This window comes from Porites lutea, chromosome 3, assembly GCF_958299795.1.
Source record: "Porites lutea chromosome 3, jaPorLute2.1, whole genome shotgun sequence".
Taxonomy (NCBI): domain Eukaryota; kingdom Metazoa; phylum Cnidaria; class Anthozoa; order Scleractinia; family Poritidae; genus Porites; species Porites lutea.
This window is the reverse complement of record NC_133203.1, coordinates 4,861,586-4,884,536: the sequence shown is the minus strand read 5'-3', so window position 1 is coordinate 4,884,536 and position 22,951 is coordinate 4,861,586. Positions and strand designations below refer to the sequence as shown.

The window sequence follows — 22,951 nt, the reverse complement described above, 5'->3', positions numbered from 1 at the left end:
CGCCACCAAACCATCTCGCCACCCAGAAATATATATCTTAATACTTATCGAAAGGTCAAGTCTCTTAAAAGAACTCCTTCTCTTTAAATTTACAATGAAATTTAAGGAAGTAAGGTTCAAGTGACAATAATACAGTAACCAACTTTCATAAGAAAGGCTGTTGGATTTTAAACAAAGCGTACCTCTTTAGCGATGCAAATAAGCCGTATTAAGGTATTAAAGAGTCGCAATTATTCACAAAAAATGAAACTAAAGATGAAAAGTTCGACGCAACGTGTTATTACCGAAAAACTTATATTTGGGCTTGAGGAAGAAGTAACAATCCCAGGTAAGTAAACAGTGTCAATTATTGCAGAGTTATTCTGTGGTGGCGAGGTGATCGTAAACCATCAGGTATAAAGCGACCCTCCTTGCTGGCAGAGTTTTCCTGGTAACAAAAGGTTTCGCTACCTGTTGAACTCGCTACATCCTATTTCGAAAATATCCCTGCACCAGATTTCTTTAGCCCAATAGAAGCGTATTGACTACAAAGCCAAAATAGCGAGGTGCAGCACCCTTCAAATTTCACTTTGGCCGCGCTAATCATGGACCGAAGCTAACTGTTGAATTACCTACCGCAGAAAAAACCTCCTTAAAATCAGTTTGGTTTTACGGTTCTATTTGTGATACGGTACGCGGGTGCGGTCGCCTTAACCGACGCAAAAAAGGCTGACTTTGAACATTTTGTACATGAGTGGCGCGCCTTGTTAACCTGACCTCAGAACCAATTTTTTCGTTTTCAGTTTCTTCGGTTGCCGTAATTATGCAGTTTTATCTTGTTTTGGAAGAAAAAGGAATATTTTTTCGTTGAGACCACTTGGTTGCCTCCTTTTCGAAATTTGAAGAAAATACGCTGTTGAATTACGTACCGCAGGAAAAAACCTCCTTAAAATCAGTTTGGTTTGACAGTTCTATTTTTGATACGGCACGCAGGTGCATTCGCATTAACCGACGCTAAAACGGCAGGCTTTGTACATGTGCATCTTCCTTTTTGAACATTTCTCAAGAGTTTACCAACTTTTTTTGCTTACCCTGTCGGTAAATATGCGCAATCATGTTTCAATATTTGACTTTTTTGCAGCAAATTGTGGCATCTGAAGATGAAGGCGAAGACGATGCAGAAGCTGCTTTCCTGGCCTCGCTTACAGACAAACAAAAGAAGAAATTGCTTAGGTAACTGTTGTTGTTTTATTTTACTTTATAATTCCGTTTATTTTTGTCGCTTTTCGCAGAAATTCGTCAACGCTTTGTATATGCTTCTTTTTTTCTTTGCATCGCAGGAAACTAGATCGACTTGAACGAGAAGAAATGGACGCGCAGAGAGGCCACAAGAAACAGAAGAAGAAAAAACGAAAAAGAAGCAGAAGTTCTTCATCAGAAGACGGCGAAAAAGTGGTCAAGAAACACACTAAGTCAAAACACCACAGAAGAAGCGTTTCATCGGATTCGGAAGAGAGGAAAAGCAAGAAAAAAGGAAAGGAAAAGAACAAGGAAAAGAGTAGAAAGTTGAGGGATTCAGATCAAAGTGACTCTGAGAGTGACAAGGTGTATGAAGAAGAAGAACGTGGACGTTCTAGAGACTCAAAAAAGATGAGCAAACATAGCGAAACCTATGGACATTCGAGTAAAAAAGACGGAGATACTAGGCAATCGAGACATGCAAAGGAACACAGAAACGTAGAGAAAGGTAGACATTACGGAGAAACGCGCAGTCATTCTACGAGCAGAGATAAAGAATGGCATTTGTGCGAGAGCAGTGAAAAGGAAGCTACGGACTACAAGAAACACAGAGGCAGTGAGAAAGACAGGCATAGAACACAAACATACAGGAGATAAATATTCAAAAAGCTGGTTATCTTGATGTAACTATCGATTTGGACATTTGGAAAGCTGAAATGAAGCGTATATACCGTGAAGTTGGGAGTGACTCCGAATATTTCTCCGAGTACAACTTCCAGAATTCCCCACTCCTGAAAGTATAAGGGGAGTGGGTACAAGCTTTCGGCGCAAGGATTTCTGGGATTGTTTGGGTAGACAAGCATTACTTATGATTGCTTAATGGATGCCTTGAATAGCATCGACCAATCATAACTAACGCTTGTCGTCCACCCGTCAATCAATCAATCAATCAATCAATCAATCAATCAATCTTTATTCCTCTAAGATAAAAAGACGTATCTTGAGTTACATTTACAGATTGGAAGTCTAAAAATACGTAAAACATAGAGTATACAAATTATAGATAAAAGATTATATCTAAAATAAGCGTATTTACAAATATATTCTTAAATCTATCCAAATGATCCCAGAAATCATTGCGCCGAAAGTTTTTACCCATCCCACTTACAGTTTCTGGAAGGAATAAAAAGACAAATTCCCGTCAAAATATTCTAAAAACACTGAGTCCGCCGTCGTAACAATAGTTTTTGTAACACTAAAAGGGAATTATTCCAGTGATGTTTAAAGTTATAATCGGCAGTCTTCTAAACTACCATTTTTTGTTGTTAACCTTACAACCGTTCTACCACACAAGAAATGAGGCCATCGTCAGTCTTTGAATAAATTAAATGATTTGCACTGACAAATGTTTGCCGAATTCTTAAATTGCCTTATTATTCACACCCTCCTCGATCTCCATAATTCTTCATAAGATACTCAGCCTCATTCATTAATTGTTAATTAACTTCGTGCGGGGTTGGAAACTTGTGTCACCACTTCTGAACCAAAGAAGGGGGGGTTAAGCCCCTGTTCAGTTTCAGTGGGAGTTTGAAAGCGAGTGAAAGTTTCCATTCGAATTCCAGCTTGGGTTTGAAATGGAATACGATACCCTTTTATACAGTTTTTTTTCATCATAATTGTCTTCAATGCTTGTCTGTACGCTAAAGCAAACGTCAATTTTACGTGATCCCTAGCCCTAACCCCTAACAAAGCCCACTATAATCTACCAATAGGAACTGATCTAAAGATAAGCAGAGGCCCATTTCTTGAATCGCAGGAAAATCATCTTCATTTAATTCTCTAAATTTTAACCCATGTTCTGTCAGTTATACAGTCAAGGACACCTTACTTTTATGGAAAACCCGATAATAAGGATAGCAGCTAAATTCCAGGACAAACTCCCATCACTACGGACTCTCGCGTCTATGGCCACTATCTCATGGTCTCGAGGTCGTCCGCATAGAAAGACTTGTACTTTCCTACAAAGATCTTGAAGCCGGAAGGCCGCAGTTGATGTGAACACTTTCGTCCGCCCCCAATTAAGAAATTGGTGCCAAAAACCGCTTAGTGGAATATTATTATTATTATTATTATTATTATTATTATTATTATTGTTGTTGTTGTTGTTGTTGTCGATGATGATACTTATAATTGGGTTTGCTTGTCCTCCGACCGTCCATTTCAAGTTTATTACAAAGTGCTACAAGTGTTATTACGAAGTGCGACAGAACATTGCCTATGCAGTCTGTTTGAACCGGGCGAGCAGCCTGGAACCTAGAAGTTTAGTATTCTCGGGGTTAATCCAATTAAGCTTTTACAAGGGTAATTTACAAGTACAGCTGTTGTTTTCAGATTCTCGAATAATAGCTACACTTGTAAATTACACTTGTGAAAGTTTTATTAAAATAACCGTCGGTAGCAGTGTGGGAGCTACTAGCAGTTTGCGAAAAATTTCTCGGTTCTTGAATTCTCACTGGCTAAACTAAAGGAAATGGCCAAACAACAGACTGTAATGACGAATGTTAACTGTTTTCAATCCTTTTATAATTCGAACCGGGTGCGAGGGCCTCTGTAGGTCCACGAGAAAAGCAAAAATACATACATAGAAAGTGTACAATCTGCCCCACCAAAAGTGCATACTACAATCATGTATTCTTGGTCCCATTCATTGTTATCCCGATCATCGAAGAAATTTTCTCAGCGTTAGGGTGAAACAAAGTGCTTAAAGGAAGCGCTCTTGGGAAAGTAGGTAATCTTTTTTTTTTTTTTTTTGCTTCGTTACTGTTCCTCTTTTCTTTTCTTTTTTCAGTTTAGCAGCACAGGTACCTGCGTGAACACTATTCTGATCTGCAAGTTTAACCTGCGATTTTCTACATGAATAATTTACGCAGTAGTTCACTACCTTCAATAATTTCTTTTCAACTTTGAAAGCCATTATCACCCTCCGCGAAAGGAACAGTTTATTTTGAAATTTCAGTTATGGAGAACTGAGATGCGAGGAGACGGTGCGAGACTTTACACCGACAAAATGATCCGATGTGTTCCGTCTGTATTACCCGTATCAACCTAAAACTTAATACATGGTGCAATTATCAGTAATTCTAGAATCACGCTATATCTTGGACAGTTATGAGAAATCGAAGACTGTTTATCAAAGTTTTCGCTTTGACCTCTCTTTTCTGGTTAGCGGTGGACATCCTCTACGTCTTAACCTCGATGAACAGTCAGCTCAGTCTTTTCGACGCGGAGTCTTTCATTCCAGAGGACGTGTCCTCAAATTCAAATTCTCACGGAAGGAGGTCAGATGAGTCTATAATCCAGGAACCTTATTTTAAGGAGGTTATCCCAGGATTAGGGGATAATGGAGAGCCTGCCTCGCTGCCTGCTCAGTTCAAGACAGAAGCTGAACGCGTGTTTGATAATCACTCCTTTAACGTGATACTTAGCGACCACATTTCGCTTGATAGGACACTCAAGGATGTCAGAGGACCTAAGTAAGTAAGGTTTGACCTTGCCAAAAAGTGTTAAAAGTTGCGAAAACAAATTGGACGCAAGGGCATGAAAAATCGAGGCGGGACACACATTTTTGCATAAATCTACCCATTGGTTATTCGATTTCAAAGTCAAAGGGCCATGCTGCGCAATTCGGTTTTTCACAATTGGCCCGACGAAACATAAAACTAAAACAAGAAACAAAAGCAGGTATCGTAATAAGAGCAATATCTGTAAGTAATTCAAGTTTCGCGTGAACGTTTGTCCCACGTATTGTATCCCTGGTTTATTTCCCTGTACGAAATTTGCCTCGGGACGTATCCCAGGGGCGGGGGGGGTTCTTTACGAATTTTTGGGTGGGGATGTGCCGCTGGGACCCGGGAAGCCTTAGCCTATACCAGAGCTAGTTCAGCTGAATTTTGCTACCCTATACTAGTACTAGACTAAACTCCTCAAAATCTCCTACTATCCTAGAGTAGCTGTTTTCCAGAAGCTACTGAGGTCATTAGCACAGTCCAGCCACAAAAAACCGATTTGATTTAAATTTTCGAGTGGCAATTGCCCGTTTCCCTAGTCTAGGCTAAAATCTTAAACCAATTGATCAGTTTCCTGGAAGGTGATACCCAAACTCTCTGATTTTTACAGTACCTTTTCCCAGAGTACACTGCCTGAAAACCATACCCTTCACAGCAGCACATACCTGTTCTACCCCTATATGGCAGTACCATCCCCCACCGTCGGGGATCGTGTAAGGGTGCTCGCGTACGATAACACTTTTAAGTCACACTTGTCATAGGACTTCACCAACAGACTTGAGTACGGAACCACATAGTGTAGCATGATAAACAGTACCACAAGAAAATACTACCCAGTAGCTTTCATTTTTTGTTGAGTAGACTGTTCTAGATCCTAAGATAGTAGGAACGTCAAGAAAACAAGGTCAAGCAAAAATAAGACGGGCGTGCAGGAAAAGGGGACGGGGGCGGAAAAAAAGGAGAGGTTCCAAGATAGTACGTGAAGTGATCGGAAAACGCGCGGGGCCACCGCCCCTTTTTTCCACATCACACCTGTCTTATTTTCAATTGACTTGTTTTCTCGCCGTCTGTACTATGACTTCTTTCTGAGAGACTGGAAGAGCCTACCATTAAAGCCACCTTGAACAGAACCACAGGACAGTATTATCTAGGCCATGCTAACACTTTACTGGATAGCTTCTACGCCGGCACGAAAACCATACTAGATAGGACTTCTGTTCACACATTTCAAAAGCGATTGCGGCGCGATTTCTGTAACGGAACGAAGCTGCTCTGCGCTGATCTCTGAGGTGGGGAGTCACATATCGGTTGGGTGTTCATACTTTAAAACCAGAGAGCTTTTCGCGTCAGCACGAAAATCTATCCCGCGGTCGTGTGAATATACGGCTTAATAGCTTCCATTTCAATGGTCACACTTTAGGAATTCATCCGTACAACAAATTTACAAGTTAGAACCACTTTATATAGCATAATAAATAGTGAAAAACCTTAGGACAGTGCAGCTCAGTATCTTTCTTTTTAATAGCAGTGGCGGATCCAGGGGAGGGGCCCGGGGGGGCCAGTTCCCCCTTATTTTTATTTAGACTGGCCCCCACTTCCCTTATCTCAGGTTCTGGATGACCAGGCCCCTCCCCCCACCTCCCCCTTATCTGAAGGTCTGGAACCGCCACTGAATAGTCACACTTAAGAATTTTATCCACAGACTAAAAGTTAGAACCACATTAAACGGCATAATAGCTTTCATTTAATATGATTCGAAACACTAAACGATACCAATTTCAGACTGAGAGGTATAACTTCATTTTCTTCCTTTCTTGCCTATTTTCTTCTTCTTTATTCTCAGATGTCGTGAGAAGCACAAAACATACCCAACCAAGCTTCCTACTACAAGTGTGATAGTCTGTTTTCACAATGAAGCATTGTCCGTGTTGCTAAGAACAGTACACAGTGTTCTCAATCGTTCGCCTCCACATCTTCTGGCAGATATTATCCTCGTGGATGATTTTAGTGAATACGGTAAGTTTAATAATGCGAACGAGCATTTAGTTTGCGTAGCAGTCGTTTCCCATTTCCTTTAAGGTGACTCGACCCAGTTTTTTTGGGAGGGTACCATCCTACTTTGAAGCTCTCTGGTATCCCCACCTTTACTTTTATCGTAAGTCTAACACATAGAATGGATAACATATAGATCAATCTACAATATAATATAAAATTTTTGGCGATCGGAGTAAATGTCACGTGGTTATAATGCCACGCCCCTTTGAGGTCTGAGTCGAAAATCTGCTTTTGCCGGCATTTTTTCGTGAAAATCTCTCGGCTACACATAGTGCGCATTAGTGCCTTGCGCTGAACAGAGTTTCACCAAAATCGCAAAGACCCAATTCGAGAAATTCAGCGGTTTCCAAATTTAGGTCATAATTTATGCGAAAATGATGAGCAAACTTTACACGGATTATATCTAATAAACTATGAGATTCATCTCTTTATTTTGGGCATCGTTATAACAGATGGGTCCTTGCAAGTAAGCAAAACGCTTTAGGGCCTTGTAAATGCGCGCGATTTCGAGCAAAGCAAACATATAGAAATTATAGTTTTCGCTATTTGTTGACGTTTGTCAGCGTTTAAGAGTCCTTCTCACGAAAAAAGCATTTTCTTAAAAATTCGTAGTTTTTTTCCTTCAAATTTTTTCAGGGCCACAATTGATTAACTAACTACCCGGACTCTGAATTTCATGGTCATTGAAAAACTGTGACATTATCTTCTATAAGCCCAAACTTGAGTAAACATTGCAGATTTTTAGCGTTTTGGCTGAGTTTGTGCTTTGGGAGTTGTCTATTGTTTCTAGTCTGTCATTATATAGCATTCTTGTTCAGCACGCGTGCAATGTCCACGCTTGGCTGACTTCCGAATGCTCACCGAGATATTCCCGTCACGAGTTGGTTTAATTATTGGCTTGCATTAAACCTATGAAAAAATGATATTTTTTTAATAGTAAGTAGATTTAGTGTGTAGCACTTCTTGATTTTTTTGCAAAGGCACAAGAAGCACGAGAATTGATTAAAAATTGTGACTTAAACCTCTATATATCACGCGATGGCCTGTCTCACTGTACCAAAATTATTATATCTCGGTGAGCATTCGGAAGTCAGCCAAGCGCGGTCTTTGCACGCGTGCTGAACAAGAATGCTGTATAATGACAGACTAGAAACAATAGACAACTCCCAAAGCACAAACTCAGCCAAAACGCTAAAAATCTTCAATGTTTACTCAAGTTTGGGCTTATAGAAGATAATGTCGCAGTTTTTCAATGACCATGAAATTCAGAATCCGGGTAGTTAGTTAATCAATTGTGGCCCTGAAAAAATTTGAAGGAAAAAAAACTACGAATTTTTAAGAAAATGCTTTTTTCGTGAGAAGGACTCTTAAACGCTGACAAACGTCAACAAATAGCGAAAACTATAATTTCTATATGTTTGCTTTGCTCGAAATCGCGAGCATTTACAAGGCCCTAAAGCGTTTTGCTGACTTGCAAGGACCCATCTGTTATAACGATGCCCAAAATAAAGAGATGAATCTCATAGTTTATTAGATATAATCCGTGTAAAGTTTGCTCATCATTTTCGCATAAATTATGACCTAAATTTGGAAACCGCTGAATTTCTCGAATTGGGTCTTTGCCATTTTGGTGAAACTCTGTTCAGCGCAAGGCACTAATGCGCACTATGTGTAGCCGAGAGATTTTCACGAAAGAATGCCGGCAAAAGCAGATTTTCGACTCAGACCTCAAAGGGGCGTGGCATTATAACCACGTGACATTTACTCCGATCGCCAAAAATTTTATGTTATATTGTAGATTGATCTGTATGTTATCCATTCTATGTGTTAGACTTACGATAAAAGTAAAGGTGGGGATACCAGAGAGCTTCAAAGTAGGATGGTACCCCCCCCAAAAAACTGGGTCGAGTCACCTTAAGCCAAGCGGGAAGAAATAAATAAATAAACGGAGCGGGGGAGGGCGGGGAAGGAAAGGAAGCCCCTCCCCACCCCTCCTACCTTCTACTCCTTTTTGCCCAATACTGAACTGAAAAACTGAAAACTTTATTTATACTCGAGGGTCTGGAGCTTATTAAGCTCCTAGCTTAAATAGCTAACGAGTCGAGGTTAAAAACAAACAAAAAGAAATGAATTGAATTTAAACTATTTACATCATGATACGATATTGTTTACAGATAATGATTCTAAAAGGTACAATATTGACGATAGTCTAACAGTTACATAAAGAGCAGTTACATGCGTCAAAGGTGATCTTTCTGATCAATGCCCTTGAGCGTCTTTCGTTCTTGCCCCACGTGGCTTAATTGAAACGGAAACGACTGTTACGCATGCGCAGGCTAACGAGGTTTTTTCCCACGGCTGAATAGAGTATGTCTTTTATCTTTCCGATAAAAAATGCTTTTTACGCGCTTTTGAGTTTTACTCTCACAGTGAAAAAGATTTAAGCTATATTCAATATGGTAGTAGCTCTACTTTGGTTTTATTGTCACTTTCAAGAACTGTGTTCTTGAGCAGATAAAACGCCAAACTATAAATGCCGAATTTTTGTATGATTAAATAAGCGATTAAGAGGTAGCGCATTCAGTAGTTCTTTGTCTACATGACCATTCCGGATTAGGAGCTAGAAATTTGGAAAAATTGGCTTTTGAGGAGAGGGAAAAACAGAGAATCTAGAGAAAAATCTATCAGGCAAGAGCGATCATAGATGGGGGAGAAGTGTGCCCGTCAGATCAACATGGTAGCATGAAAACTAGATAACCTACCACTTATTAACCGAGAGAGAGTGAGGTCTTTACAGCGAAATCTCAGACCGAGGCCTGTTCAAGGTCTAGGTCTGTATGGTCTTTTTATGCGCGGTTCTTCCTCCTGTGGATAATGAAACTCGCTCTCGCTGTGGCTCTCTTCGTCACTCATACTAAAGAAGTATCGGTTTGCTAGTTTTTTTTCAGTTATTGAAAAGATAGTTATTTTTTCGGCATTTTTTTGTTGTCTTGGTCCTCGAACACGTAGCGTTTACTCACAGCTCAAAAGAGCCGCCGAGCAGAGAAAAAATTTCATAATGACCGGTCAATACCAGACTTGCCCGGTCAGCAGCCAATCAGAGCGCGCGTACTATAGTAGTCATGTTATAATGATAGATGGGATTTTCACTGATTTCATAATCAACAGAAAACCTTAAGAAGCCTTTAGAAGAGCAAGTGCGACAGTTCGGAAAGGTGAAAATCCTTCGGATGCCAAGACGAGAAGGACTGGTGCGAGCACGGTTGCGCGGAGCCGAAATTTCTCGGGGAGATGTTCTGACCTTCTTGGACTCCCATTGTGAGGCCACAGAGGGCTGGCTCGAGCCTCTTTTGGCGCGTATTGCGCAGAATCGTACCAATGTCGTTTGTCCTGTAATAGAAGTAATTGATGCGGACGACTTTGGATACCATGCATCTGACGTCATTTATGAGCGCGGTGGGTTTACCTGGGATTTGTTTTTTACTTGGAAAGCTATTCCAGAGGAAGAGAAAAAAAGAAGGAAGGACGAAACGGACTTTATTAGGTAGGTTAGAATTTGATGTCGTTGCTTCTGTTTCATAACATTTTAACAGATGAATTATTAGATGATCGCAAGAGTTAGCTGAGCCCGCGAGCAAATTCCTAGGAAACCATTTTCAAAACTCGTCACCCACCGACCCACCGACCCAAAATGTGTTTCAAATACTTGAGGTAATCTCTGATTGGCTAAGAATAATAATAAGAATTATTATCATGATAACAATCATAATAATGATGATAATGATAATGATAATCAGAATTCGTGTTGCCATTCAGTCGCGGGAAAATTTGTCGGCTGATGGTTTCGCGCTATAGCTTGAGGAAAGACTTATTTAAGCAGACACTTTACATTCATAGCGCGCTTGTTTCGCATCATAGCTTGTGCAAGTCGCGTTGTTTGTTGATTATTATAAGAAGTCCATGTGCACTCCAATGGACGCCATTGGACAGCGCTAACATCTAGTTTCCTAGACCTCCGGTTCTGTAGTTTACGACCAGACTTCGATTAAGCCCATGACGATGCGACTTTAAAAGACAAAAATTTTTATCCTCACCATGTTTTTCACTGAACCTCATTTCCGGTTGCTCAGTTTTAGGACTAGACTTTTTCTTAGTCCATCTGACTCATAGCTCCGACGGTTTATATTGGACACGGATGTCTCTCAGTGTGTTCATTTGATTCTATGTTGCGTTGCACATATTATTTTTTTTTCAGGAGCCCAACAATGGCAGGAGGCTTGTTCTCGATGCATAAACAATATTTTTACGATCTGGGAACATATGATGACCAAATGGACATATGGGGAGGGGAGAATCTGGAACTGTCTTTCAGAGTAAGCATAAATCATTATCCAAGAAAGAGAAGAAGTGACTGATGCATCTATTGGGTGAGGGGGAAAGGTTACCCCGAAAAATCGAAAGAGGGGGCCATTCTCGGGTTAGAGATTTGGACCTAACTCAATGCGCCACTCTTAATTACATAATAATAATAATCTAGGGACTGTTCTTTTACATTCAATTGTCGCTCGGGGGGGGGGGGGGGGTACTCTATTTCCCTGATATCATATTAAGTTTACCTGGGTTTGCCCCACCTCTCCAGTGGCTCTTTTGTAAGACGATTTGCTCTCGCAACACTTGTGGTTGTTGAATTACGCGTATTTGTGTTCAACCAGTACAAAGTTAGATCTTCTTTTAAAATAGATCTCAAATACTCTAAAATTAAGAAAAGCTGTAACTATCAACGCGCGTCTTTCTTTTTTATAAAATACCTTTTAGGTCTGGATGTGTGGGGGTCAACTAGAAATAGTGCCCTGTTCACGTGTTGGTCACGTCTTCCGTAAGTACACATCGCCATATAAATTTCCCAAGGGAACAGCAGTGACCCTAGCGAAGAATTTCAACCGCTTAGCTGAAGTATGGATGGACGAGTACAAGGAGATTTACTACAGGTACGAAAACGATCTTCTGGAGAATTCTACTGCGCAGCTCATGCATTCTTCATGCAGCTGCGTCATAGCAGAAGGAATATATAAACAAAGTGAGGAGCTTGATAGGTTCTTTGAGTATATAATGCATTGGTAGACAATTTTGTACTTATCGGCTAGTCCAAGGATGAACTAAAATATTGAAATAACAGTTATCAACTATAGAAAAAATCTACAGGAGAGCCAAAAGGGCATAAACGGTCGAACAGAATTGGAAAGGATTAAATGGATTTGAAATCATTCTTGAAACTGCTGCTCAACCGGTTTCTTAGTTGAGATTTATCCCTGACATTTACAGCGTTTTATCTAGGGTATTTGAGGGGTAGAGGCTCCCCCCCTAAAATGCCTCGCTTCCCCCCCAAATATATTGTTATCATTACGGTATATATTTAAGTAACTAAATCAGAAAAATCATCCAGACGCAACGAGGTCAGTGCACACACTGTAACATTTCTCAAAATTGTCTCAAAATGCACCAAATTGCATCTCAGCGCATATTCATTCCAAAAAATTTCCGGGGAGCATGCCCCGGACCCATTAGGAAGCTCGTCGCCTTCGGCTACTCGGGACGTCTCCCCCAAACGATAAGTCCTAGATTTACGTTCCTTCAAAAATTGGTGAGATACTCTCTGTTGAGTCCGGGATTACATTTCTAACATTGAAAAATTCCTTATGTGCAGGAGAAAATCTGAAGAAGAAAAGAACGTTGACATTGGCGACATTAGCGAGCGACTCAAGCTCAGAAGAAGACTGGGTTGTAAAAACTTCAAATGGTATTTAGAAAACGTGTTCCCGGATCTAGCATCAGTGGACCCCAATCCCCCAGCGCAAGGCGAGGTAAAGAAAAAGTAACCAACAAGTACTGAACGAAAGATCAGACGAAAAAATGTATTTTAAAATTTGTTTTCTCGTTACAAGCAAGTACGTTGTTGATGAAGATCTCAATTCTGTTTTAATTTAGATTCGCAATGGTGAGTTTCCTCTTTGTGTCGACACTCTTGGAGAGAAAGGCTCTAAAATCGAGCAAGTGGGCCTGTACACGTGTCACGGAATGGGAGGAAATCAGGTCAGTGGTCTCTCCACATTACACATGCGCCCTCTCTTTTCCTAAACATCAAATAAGGTCCCGTATGTTCCCTGATCAGCGGCCGAAAAAAGTCTACCTTAGGAAGTGGCGGACACACGTACATGAAGCAATACAGGGTTTTCCGAGAAGTCCTGCTCCTGTTCAAATTCATTAATTTCCTTTCTTTTTTTTGGTAATTACTTTTCCATACCACTGGAAAATAAACCCTACGACGATTTATTCACGTTCTTGCAACTTTTTATATATTTTTTTCTGCCTTGTCAAAACGTCTTCTTACAAAGCAACTGTGACCAGCAACTATGCAAATTGCTTGGAACAAAAGAACATTTTTACATGACAAGAGTCAAATCCCCAGGAGATTTTTTTGGTATACCGACATGGACGCCATTTTGTTTTGTATATGGCCGCCGTGAAGTCATGTGAAAACGATCTATAAGGTAACACTATTCGGCAAGCACTTTTTAAAACTCCCCAAATGAACGGACTGAATTTTACTATTTCCAGTTTTTCACTTTGACGAGGATCAATGAAATACAGTTTAATGACGACAAGTGTTTGGACGCGCCGCGGAGCGCGCCGGGAAGCTTTGTGGAGATGATCACGTGTCATGGTCTTAAAGGAAACCAAGAATGGAAACACGATAAAAACAAGGTTAAATTCTCTGGCTTGCAAACACGTAACAAGGGGGCCATGTTGATGGTGTGTTGGTAGTCAATGCAATAGATTTTTTCTCGAAAAATTTACATGAAAATGGGGTTTAGTTTAGTTTTAGTTTAGTGTAGTTTAGAGGAGAGAAATGCTTTTGTTCTTAACCTTAACACACTACCAACACAGCTTCCGTGACGTCACGTGCAAACCAGCAATTATAAATTGATTCGAAATTCTTCAATACCTTACTAATTGAATATGGAAAGTGTACTACTAAGCCTGGTTCACTCCCTTGAAATAGGAACCAAGCTTATTCACCGGAAGTCGTTTTGGAACTCAGTAGAAAGGCTAAAAAATCATTCAAATCATAATCATTGCCTGTAAAATAATTTAAATCAAGAGAGAATGATGGGACAAAGAGTGAATCTTTGGGCGTTGGCCGGGATACGTGACTTTCACTTACCGCCCCGCCCCGTCCCACCACACCCCCTCCTCCTCCCACTCAACTCAAATAAGCTTCCTCGCCATTAGCGTTTTAATTAGGTTTTCTTTTTTTTTTTACATCACTATGGCAAAACAATAAACTGAACTAAAATGATCTATTCCGTTCACTGATGTTTTTCTTCTACTTCTTCAGGGTACAATAGTACACGTGTGGTCAGAAACATGCCTTGACATTTCAAAGGACAAGGAATACTTGGTTGTTAATCCATGCAAAAGGGGAAGAACAACACAACAATGGACATTTTCACGATATCAACAAGCCAACATTAAGATCGCCTAGCCAAAAATGGCTACAAAAAGTCGGGAATCCAGCAGGGAATCGGAGGGAGTTTGTACCTGACTGCATGTAGGAATGACGTGATTTTCCAAGTACCTCATGTTTGGAAAAATGGTAGCATTGTGGCTCTCTGTACCGAGGAAAAACTTGGTGACTAGTCTTGGCTGATTAATTTTGCTTACACCTGAGTGCATGTGGATATGACGAGATTTTTCGAGTACCACATGGTGGGAAAATGGCAGCATTGCGCTGTAACGAGAAAAAAACTTAGTGATTAGTCTTAGATGATTAATTTTGCTTACACCACAAGCTTTTGTCAAGGCACCAGTATGCCAGTCATCTCCTTTCAGTTTTCCTTCACAAAACCTGCATCCCGTCATGATTGCTTGACGTATTCGCTCATAGACAGAAAAACTGGCCAAGCCTTGAACCCTGCCTTGTTTTACTTCTTTGTAACTTCAAAACTATTGTTTTTAAAATTTTAAATGTCAGATAGGTAACTTGCCCACCGGAAAAGCAAATTGTTCAGTTTCTTTTCTGGGCCAGATTAAGAGAACGGAAACAAAAGCATTGACTGCGACAACATACACGGTGGTGAACTAAACGTAAGTTTGTTCTGACATTTCATTTTGCAACCCGTTGCGTTGAGACACATTTTTAAGTTCTCTACTGTCCGTCTATTACATTGTTCTCTCCACAATTTCGGAGCAAATATTATTCTGAAAAAATGTGATGTTGTTTTCTAAACTTTTTATAAACATCTTTGAAGCAAACATGGCACTGGCCGTTTCCGCACCAAAATCGCTTACCGCTCTCCTGGTTGATGACATTAACGTGAAAAAATTAGAGGTAAGAAGATTCACTTTAGCAATTCAAGTGTCCTCCCTTAATTTCTATCTGCTTTGGTAGTTGACTCTAGGTATTCCTCGTCCTTCGTTAGCATTTTGTCATTTTGTGACGGCTCCGCAAAAACGTCACAGAAGGTGAATTCGCGTTCTTTCAAACCGTTTCATCACGATTATTCCAACCTTGTCAAGTTGTCAGCTGGAGCTGATTGTCAGCGACGCCAAACTAGATAAAAAAGGGCAAGGAAAGTTTCTTGTCATGCATTCGCGTCCTCTAATAAACGTAGGAAAAGTAATATCTACCGGCCGAGGGGGTGGGGGGGGGGGGGGGAGGGGGAGGGTATGGGTGATTTGGTTTGGGTAAGGATTTTTTCCAAACTTCTGGAGATAGAATCCCCCTACATTATTATCCAGCATTAAACGCCATGAGAGGTATATTTTTCCCCAGCTGTTTCCTTCCCCCCGAAATCAGTCTGCAGAATACTTTTTTTCTTAAATCACCAATACCCCTCTCCCCTCAAACGTCAAATGGTCGGCTCCTTACGTCGTTGATGCCAGAGAATGGCAAATAAATGTATCAAATAAGTGCGATGCACGTGCAAGTTTGTTCCGCTTCTCTAACGACTTGTTGGGGTTCACGGTTTTTGGTGTTACTTTAAAACCCTAAAAAACCTCATTGGAATCCAAAAAAAACTAATAATCGTTCAGTTTTTTAAAACTACTGTACTAATATACCTCTTTCGACTTAAACGGATTGAAAATTGAAAAAGAAGGTCCAACTCAGTTTTTTCAAGTTAAGCTACTGCTAACAATGTTGGGAGTTGTTGCGTCCGTTTGCGCGAAGCTAAAAGTTTGACGGGTTTTCAACTTTCTGTCCAATAATTCCCAACATGCAACAAGGTGTGCAAACGGACGCAACATTTAACATCCAACAATGTTACGTCCGTTTGCACGTTGCTCAGTTAAAACTTTGCCTTTGTCTTCGTAAACGTTCCTCAACCGAACACAGAACACATTGTATAAACTATAAAAGCTCTTTGCGGTACAAAAGAACCACGTTATACAGTCATGAGAAGCTGTGGGACTCGTTCATCAGCCAAACCTGAAAATTTTCAAATTGAACTGTATTGGCATCAAATACTTCATTCATACCTCTATGTACGTACCTTAGTTTAATCGTATGAAGCATTATTGTATTACAGTACTGAATAATATCGACCGAGAATCCAACTGAAACAGAAATCGAAAAGCAAAACCACAAAATCATGATTTTCAAAAATCAGGCTTTTCAGTCAAAAGAAATGTTCATTTATTTATGCCAACCAGCTGTCGCATTATTAGGCGTCCAACGCATATTTTATTAAAATAACTTTGTAGAAAATTGGTTAAACTTACCAATGAGAGAATCGTAAAAACCATACGCGTGGAAAAAACATAACTTGCGCGCTTTTTCTGTTGAGATTTAAAAATTCATGCATGAAGGCACACCCACCATAATCCAGCAAAGAAGCGTTGTTGGAAAGAAAGAGAGAGAGAGAAATCTTTGTCACTATGAGAGAAATCGTTCATCTTCAAGTTGGCCAGTGTGGAAATCAAATTGGGGCAAAGGTGAGCTTTAAAAACACCCCAGCTTAATTACTCTGCAAACATACATTTGGCTGCCTACATATGCGGCGGGCTCCTCATTTGGCTCGTCTTACAGTTTACAACACATGTGATAACACTAAAATTAAGATTTGTTATGAGAAAAAAATACGTAAAAGTCTTTGAGAAGGAGTAATGAGTTTTTTCGTCCGTGTAACTTCTGCTAATATATACGCAATCAGGTTATTTGAAACGACTGCCGCTTATCAAGTGTGTTTTTTTTAACAAGCCAGAAATGAAGGTATCAAAATCAAAGTAGTTGCTTTGTTTGTTATTTTTTATCAACAAGAAAGCAGGATGTTTCAACCTTCCGCCAACCTAGATAGTACCACGATTATTCCAACTCACTTTGTCAAATATAGGCAAGCTCCCTGGAGTTCACTTCATAAGATACTGCTAAGAACCATACCTAAGTTTAGGAAGGAGAAAGAATATTCTGTCCATGCAATGCAGCAGAAAAAAAGGCAATTTCATGTCGTATTCGTGCAGTGACGGCAAAGAAATATACAAAAAAGCGTGATGCACGTGCCGAGAGTTTTTGTCTCCCTTATTAGACCTATTGCTTTTTTGACGTTGCCTTTGCCTTTGCCGTCGCCGTTATCGGATTAAAAGTTTTTCCTCGATCTTTCCTTGTAGTTTTGGGAGGTGATTTCAGATGAACATGGAATCGACGCTCTCGGTAGCTACAACGGCGACTCAGATGTTCAGCTCGAGAGAATCAATGTTTATTACAACGAGGCCACGGGTGAGATATATTAAAAACAATCAATTTTCATTTCATTTATTTGAAAACTTCGGAGGAGATCGCAGAAGAGTAATGAAATGTTTTTCAATTTGTAGGAAAAAAGTATGTGCCCCGCGCCGTCCTCGTCGATTTGGAGCCAGGAACCATGGATTCGGTCAAAGCTGGAGTATTTGGCCAGCTGTTTAGACCTGATAATTTTGTTTTTGGTAAGAAATTTCGATAACAACAAACACACAAAAACAGAGATTCGAGTCAGACAAAGAACAAACGCATAGTTAAGTCAAGAAACTTAAATGATGATTCTACCCTAGGATTATTTTTATAGACTTTATATTAACAACCATCAAATGCGTTAGTTCAATTTTCATTATAGGTTAATTAACTTTGATTTGCATGATAAAATTATACTTTTGAAAAAGTGGTTAATTGAGCAGATGGCACAGCTAGATCGAGTTCCACATAATAATCAAAATTCATGCAAAGTAAAGACATTTACCACAAAGTCCACAAAGCGTAGATAGCGGGTTTATTTGTGAGCTAAGAAAAAGCGACTGAGAAAAAAGTGAAATCTCACTATTAGTATTGTCGGTTTGTTTTTTGGGTTGTTTTAGCGTGGTCCTTTTTTCTTTTTTAAAAAATTGTACTCCAGCCTGCGAGAGCATGCGCAGACGCCTCGGCTCCTGTTTCACACGCTGAGAAAAGAGCGACGAAAGACGAATACAAAAAAACGGCTAAAAAACTTCCAACATCATATATTGTATACACTCAATCTACTAGTAATCCCTTCGCATTTCAAGTATATTGAATACATCGACAAAATAAATTTATTTTCAAACATAGCTATAAAGGTGTACTTAATTGCGCGGTGAAACTTTTCGTTCACATGAAATCTATACTACGAGGAGCTGTTTGAAAATCTCTTTTTTCGATAAGTCTAATTTCCAAAACTCGCGGACGCAAGGCACACTCACACAGAAAAATGTGAGTTTTCAGATCAAAACGGATACGTCCAGACCGGGCCTGACAGAAATAACTGTGTAGATTGACAACTTGGAGGCTGACCGCGAATCTGGGTCCGTATTGGGTCGAAATGCACTATGGGACGGGCCTGTTTAAGGGGTCGCTATCACTTCCTTCACTGGCTGTTATGAAGTAGAGCAGGAAACTGGACCCAAATAGTCCCATACTACAACTCGACACAACACCTAGCCGGTCTTAAAATTACTTTAGTATGGGATTCTCCTCCAAGGTAATGGACTTCTAGTAGGACGTACACGCCCCACCAGTAACAGTCTTATGATGTTGTCACTTGTTTTTTTCAGGTCAGAGCGGTGCAGGTAATAACTGGGCTAAAGGTCACTACACCGAGGGAGCCGAGCTGGTGGACTCGGTACTAGATGTGGTTCGTCGGGAAACCGAGGGCTGTGACTGCCTACAAGGCTTTCAACTCACGCATTCTCTTGGGGGAGGTACTGGGGCAGGCATGGGTACCCTGCTAATTTCAAAAATTCGCGAGGAGTATCCTGATCGAATAATGACGTCATTCAGTGTGGTGCCGTCTCCAAAGGTAACTTTATCCCCTGTTAGTGGGCTCCCCGCCCTGTAAAATTATTGGATCTTTATACGCTTCTGGGAAACTACCCACCTACCCCTCCCCTAAGCGAAGATGAACACTTACTTCCCACTTTGGGCAAAATGTTGGATTAGGGGAGGGGTAGGTGGGCAGTTTCCCAGAAACATATAATGATTATTTTATTTTCTTCCCATGTTATTGGCTAAAACGATCAAGAGGTACCATGAGGTCGAACGTTGGGTATAAACAAATTTTAAACCGATTTTGAACTTTAAAAAAATAAGCTAACACAACAAAAAAGTCAAATGAACTAGTCCAAAACCAAATTTTGAATAGACTTTTGACTGGGAAAGGTTAGCAAAAATCCATCAACACGCCCAAAAAAACGCCTTAAAATTAGTAAAGATGCAATTTGCTGAAAACTAACCAAGATATGATTCCACAAAGTCGCCGAATTACAGTCGTAAAACGTTCTGATCGTTTTGTAGGTATCGGACACCGTAGTAGAACCTTACAATGCCACTCTGTCAGTTCATCAGCTAGTGGAAAACACAGATGAGACCTTCTGCATTGACAACGAGGCCCTGTACGACATCTGCTTTCGAACGCTTAAGCTGAGCACGCCAACATACGGGGACTTAAATCACTTGGTGTCTGCAACAATGAGTGGAGTAACAACATGCCTGCGCTTCCCGGGACAGGTAAGTACATGTAGTCTACATATGAGGCGCTTTTCATTGAACGGAAAAAACTCCGGGTTAGAATTTCCTCATTTCATTCAGCGAATGCTCATTACTACGGGCTAAAGGCTAAAACAGAAGAACAGTCCAGTTTGACTTTGTACCGTAAACCGTAACATTAAAATGGAAGCGGCGAAGTTCTTCGTTCGGACCTACCCCTCCCCTAAGTCAACATTAACACTTACTTCTCACTTAGAGCAAAATGTTGGCTTAGGGGAGGGGTAGGTGGGCAGTTTCCCTGAGACGTATAGTGATCCCCTTGTTCTTACTGACAGTTCCCAAACCTTCTTAAAGGGTGACAGATCTGCTTCCCTTATTTATCGGATGGCGCCCACTTCATTGATGATGACTTACTCTTAATTCCCACTTTCTTGTCCCTTCTCTCTTTGGTTTAAACTCCCCGCGTCATTGATAACACCATTGTTCTCTCTCTCTCTCTCTTGACAGCTAAATGCCGATCTCAGGAAGCTGGCTGTGAACATGGTCCCATTCCCACGCCTTCACTTTTTCATCCCAGGCTTCGCGCCGTTAACAAGCCGCGACAATCAACAATACCGCGCGCTGACTGTGAACGAGCTAACTCAACAGATGTTCGACAACAAGAACATGATGGCGGCATGTGATCCGCGACATGGGAGGTACCTCACAGTGGCCGCAATGTTCCGTGGGAAGATGTCAATGAAGGAAATCGATCAGCAAATGCTGAACGTTCAGAATAAAAACAGGTATATATATTTTTGTTTTTAATTCCCTTCGGAAGAAAGGTGTATGTGTTCGGATGCGCCTGAGATTGAGGTAAAAGTTGTGAGGGAGGACCACAGACGGGCTGCCGAGAGAGAAGTCGCGGTTTCGATTCCCACCCCGGACCCGAACCAATACTCCAGGTTTTAAAATAACTGAAGAAGGTAATGCGTTATCTGGCAAACGGCTAGACCTTCCCTTGACACGAATAACAAGTAGAAATGACAGGCCCGTCTCAAAGTCCGCGGTATGGAACATATAAACAGTGGTCTCGCGAACTATTTAAAATTGCACTTCGTGCTCAATTCATTGACGCTTAAACGCTACTTGCTATCATTAGCGTAGTCGTGTCTTAATATCAATAATAAATTCCAAAAATAATGAACCAGATTTGTTCTTTAAGAATGTATTTAAGCATTCAACCCTTTTCCCGTTGTCCGTTGCATCAGATAGGAAGGATGGATATAGATTGGGAAATTGCTCAACGCTTTGCCAACAAATATCACCCAAAATGTATCATGATTAGTGCTCCCTGATGAAATTTGTTTGGTATCTTCTTCATAAGACTACACCGACTACAGGAGCATTTTGTCTATGGGTAAAGGAACTAAGTTATGACTTAGCTGACTTAGCCCCTTTTAAATAACGTTTAATTTGTTCACTTAAAAACTTTTATTTTCATCTAAATATTTCAAATGTTGCTTATTTTCCAGCACGTACTTTGTGGAATGGATTCCAAACAACGTGAAGACCGCTGTATGTGACATACCCCCTCGCGGGCTTAAAATGTCAGCCACGTTCATTGGCAACAGCACGAGCATTCAAGAATTGTTCAAAAGAATCAGCGAACAGTTTTCTGCGATGTTTAAGAGGAAAGCTTTTCTACACTGGTACACTGGAGAAGGCATGGACGAAATGGAGTTTACCGAGGTAAAATATAATGGATGGTAAAGAATTTAATTACATGCGGATTCGGTTAAATGCGCGGACTGAATCGTTCTAGAGAAATTGCATTATAGCAAGAACAAAAACCAAGCGCGAATTGCTCTACACGATATCCCGCGCTTCAAACCGGAAACATATATCCGACCTCTGATTGGATACTTTGGTTCTCTAAGGTAGCTGTGATTGGCTAAAGTAGTTACTGTACTTTACTCGCGACAGAACAAGTGATAATCGATATCGACCCAACTATATCAAACACTTCCAGTAATGATGCATTCTAATAACAAAAACATAACCACTTTATATAGGAGACAGATCTAGCGTAGCCAAGTAAAATCACAATTTAGACTGTCATTCGGCATTGGAAAATTGATCTTCCAGTATTTACAAAAATAGCAGAAAAAACCAAGAGAGCGGTCGAAACGGTCCCAATAGAACAAAACAAAAGAGGGCATAGTCATTTTGGGGAAATTAATGGTGCAAGGTTTTGAGAGTTGAAAAACAAAAATTTTGCAGTCCTGTAACATATCTTTCCAGAAAGTCCTACTTCCCTTTACATTTCTAATGGTGCATCCTCAAGACATTTTCAATTTGGTGAACACTGATATTTATCCACTGCTTGTCAGGGATGACTCAAAAATCATGTGTACTTAAAACAAGCCACACATGGTCAACGATTGCCTTAAACGACTCTTTTGTCAGTGGTGCGCTGTTGAAAGAGATATTTATCCTATTATTTGTACGTATTTTAACAGGCCGAATCCAACATGAACGATCTGGTATCTGAATACCAACAGTATCAAGACGCCTCAGTCGACGAAGAAGAATTTGATGAAGAAGAAGAAGCAGAGGACGCCGAGTGAATTGTGCTCATTACGGAGTTTAAGATGCAACGACGGCGACGGCAACGAGAACGTCAAAAAAGCAATAGGTTTAGATTAGCAAAACAACAACTCTGCACGCGCGTCACGCTTTTTTTGTACATTTCGTGCTGCACGACTAGGTCGTGAAAAAGCCTTGAACATGGTTGTTAGGAATTCGGCTCCAGAAGAGTTTCTTTGCATTTAACAAAGTAAGCGAATTGGGAATATCGCGATAGAGATTGGCAGAACGCAAATTCACTTTTTAAGCAACGTTGTCGTTGCTGTCGCCGTCGTGGTATCTTTGAGTCCTCCTTATTGCTGCGAAATAGGACGGTGTTTTAAGTTAGTTATAAGCAATTTTTTGTAGAAGAAGTACGGTCTGTTCCGCAAAAAATGTCAAATCGAATGGGTGTCAGCATTTGCTGGCGTTATGCGTTAATGACATATTGTCGTCAATTTTTATTTACGATGTTCGG

At 40.5% G+C, this 22,951-nt stretch overlaps 3 protein-coding genes across 4 annotated transcripts in view; all 3 read left to right on the top strand.

The window, feature by feature from the left end:
• LOC140930258 (corepressor interacting with RBPJ 1-like) overlaps positions 1-2,036 on the top strand; it is a 7,807-nt gene extending 5,771 nt beyond the window's left edge. Inside the window, exons 8-9 of one of the 2 annotated variants that reach the window (XM_073379934.1) lie at positions 1,121-1,212; positions 1,320-2,036. In XM_073379934.1, the coding sequence (XP_073236035.1) occupies positions 1,121-1,212; positions 1,320-1,875 (648 nt within the window). In that variant the 3' untranslated portion in view covers positions 1,876-2,036. The remainder of the gene's footprint in view (positions 1-1,120; positions 1,213-1,319) is intronic. The other variant, XM_073379935.1, reaches the window with a different exon arrangement.
• Positions 2,037-3,849: 1,813 nt separating this feature from the next.
• LOC140930259 (polypeptide N-acetylgalactosaminyltransferase 1-like) lies at positions 3,850-15,185 on the top strand. Its single transcript, XM_073379936.1, has 9 exons — positions 3,850-4,751; positions 6,628-6,800; positions 10,008-10,383; positions 11,095-11,212; positions 11,655-11,827; positions 12,544-12,700; positions 12,825-12,929; positions 13,455-13,601; positions 14,236-15,185. The coding sequence occupies exons 1-9, from the start codon at positions 4,387-4,389 to the stop codon at positions 14,380-14,382; spliced, it is 1,761 nt and encodes a 586-aa protein (XP_073236037.1). The 5' UTR covers positions 3,850-4,386; the 3' UTR covers positions 14,383-15,185.
• A 1,424-nt stretch (positions 15,186-16,609) lies between these two features.
• On the top strand, positions 16,610-22,817 carry LOC140930255 (tubulin beta-4 chain-like). Its single transcript, XM_073379930.1, has 8 exons — positions 16,610-16,832; positions 17,505-17,613; positions 17,709-17,819; positions 18,936-19,180; positions 19,675-19,887; positions 20,374-20,651; positions 21,381-21,597; positions 22,368-22,817. Exons 1-8 carry the CDS (start codon positions 16,776-16,778, stop codon positions 22,473-22,475), a joined length of 1,338 nt encoding a protein of 445 aa, XP_073236031.1. The 5' UTR covers positions 16,610-16,775; the 3' UTR covers positions 22,476-22,817.
• Positions 22,818-22,951: the final 134 nt, after the last annotated feature.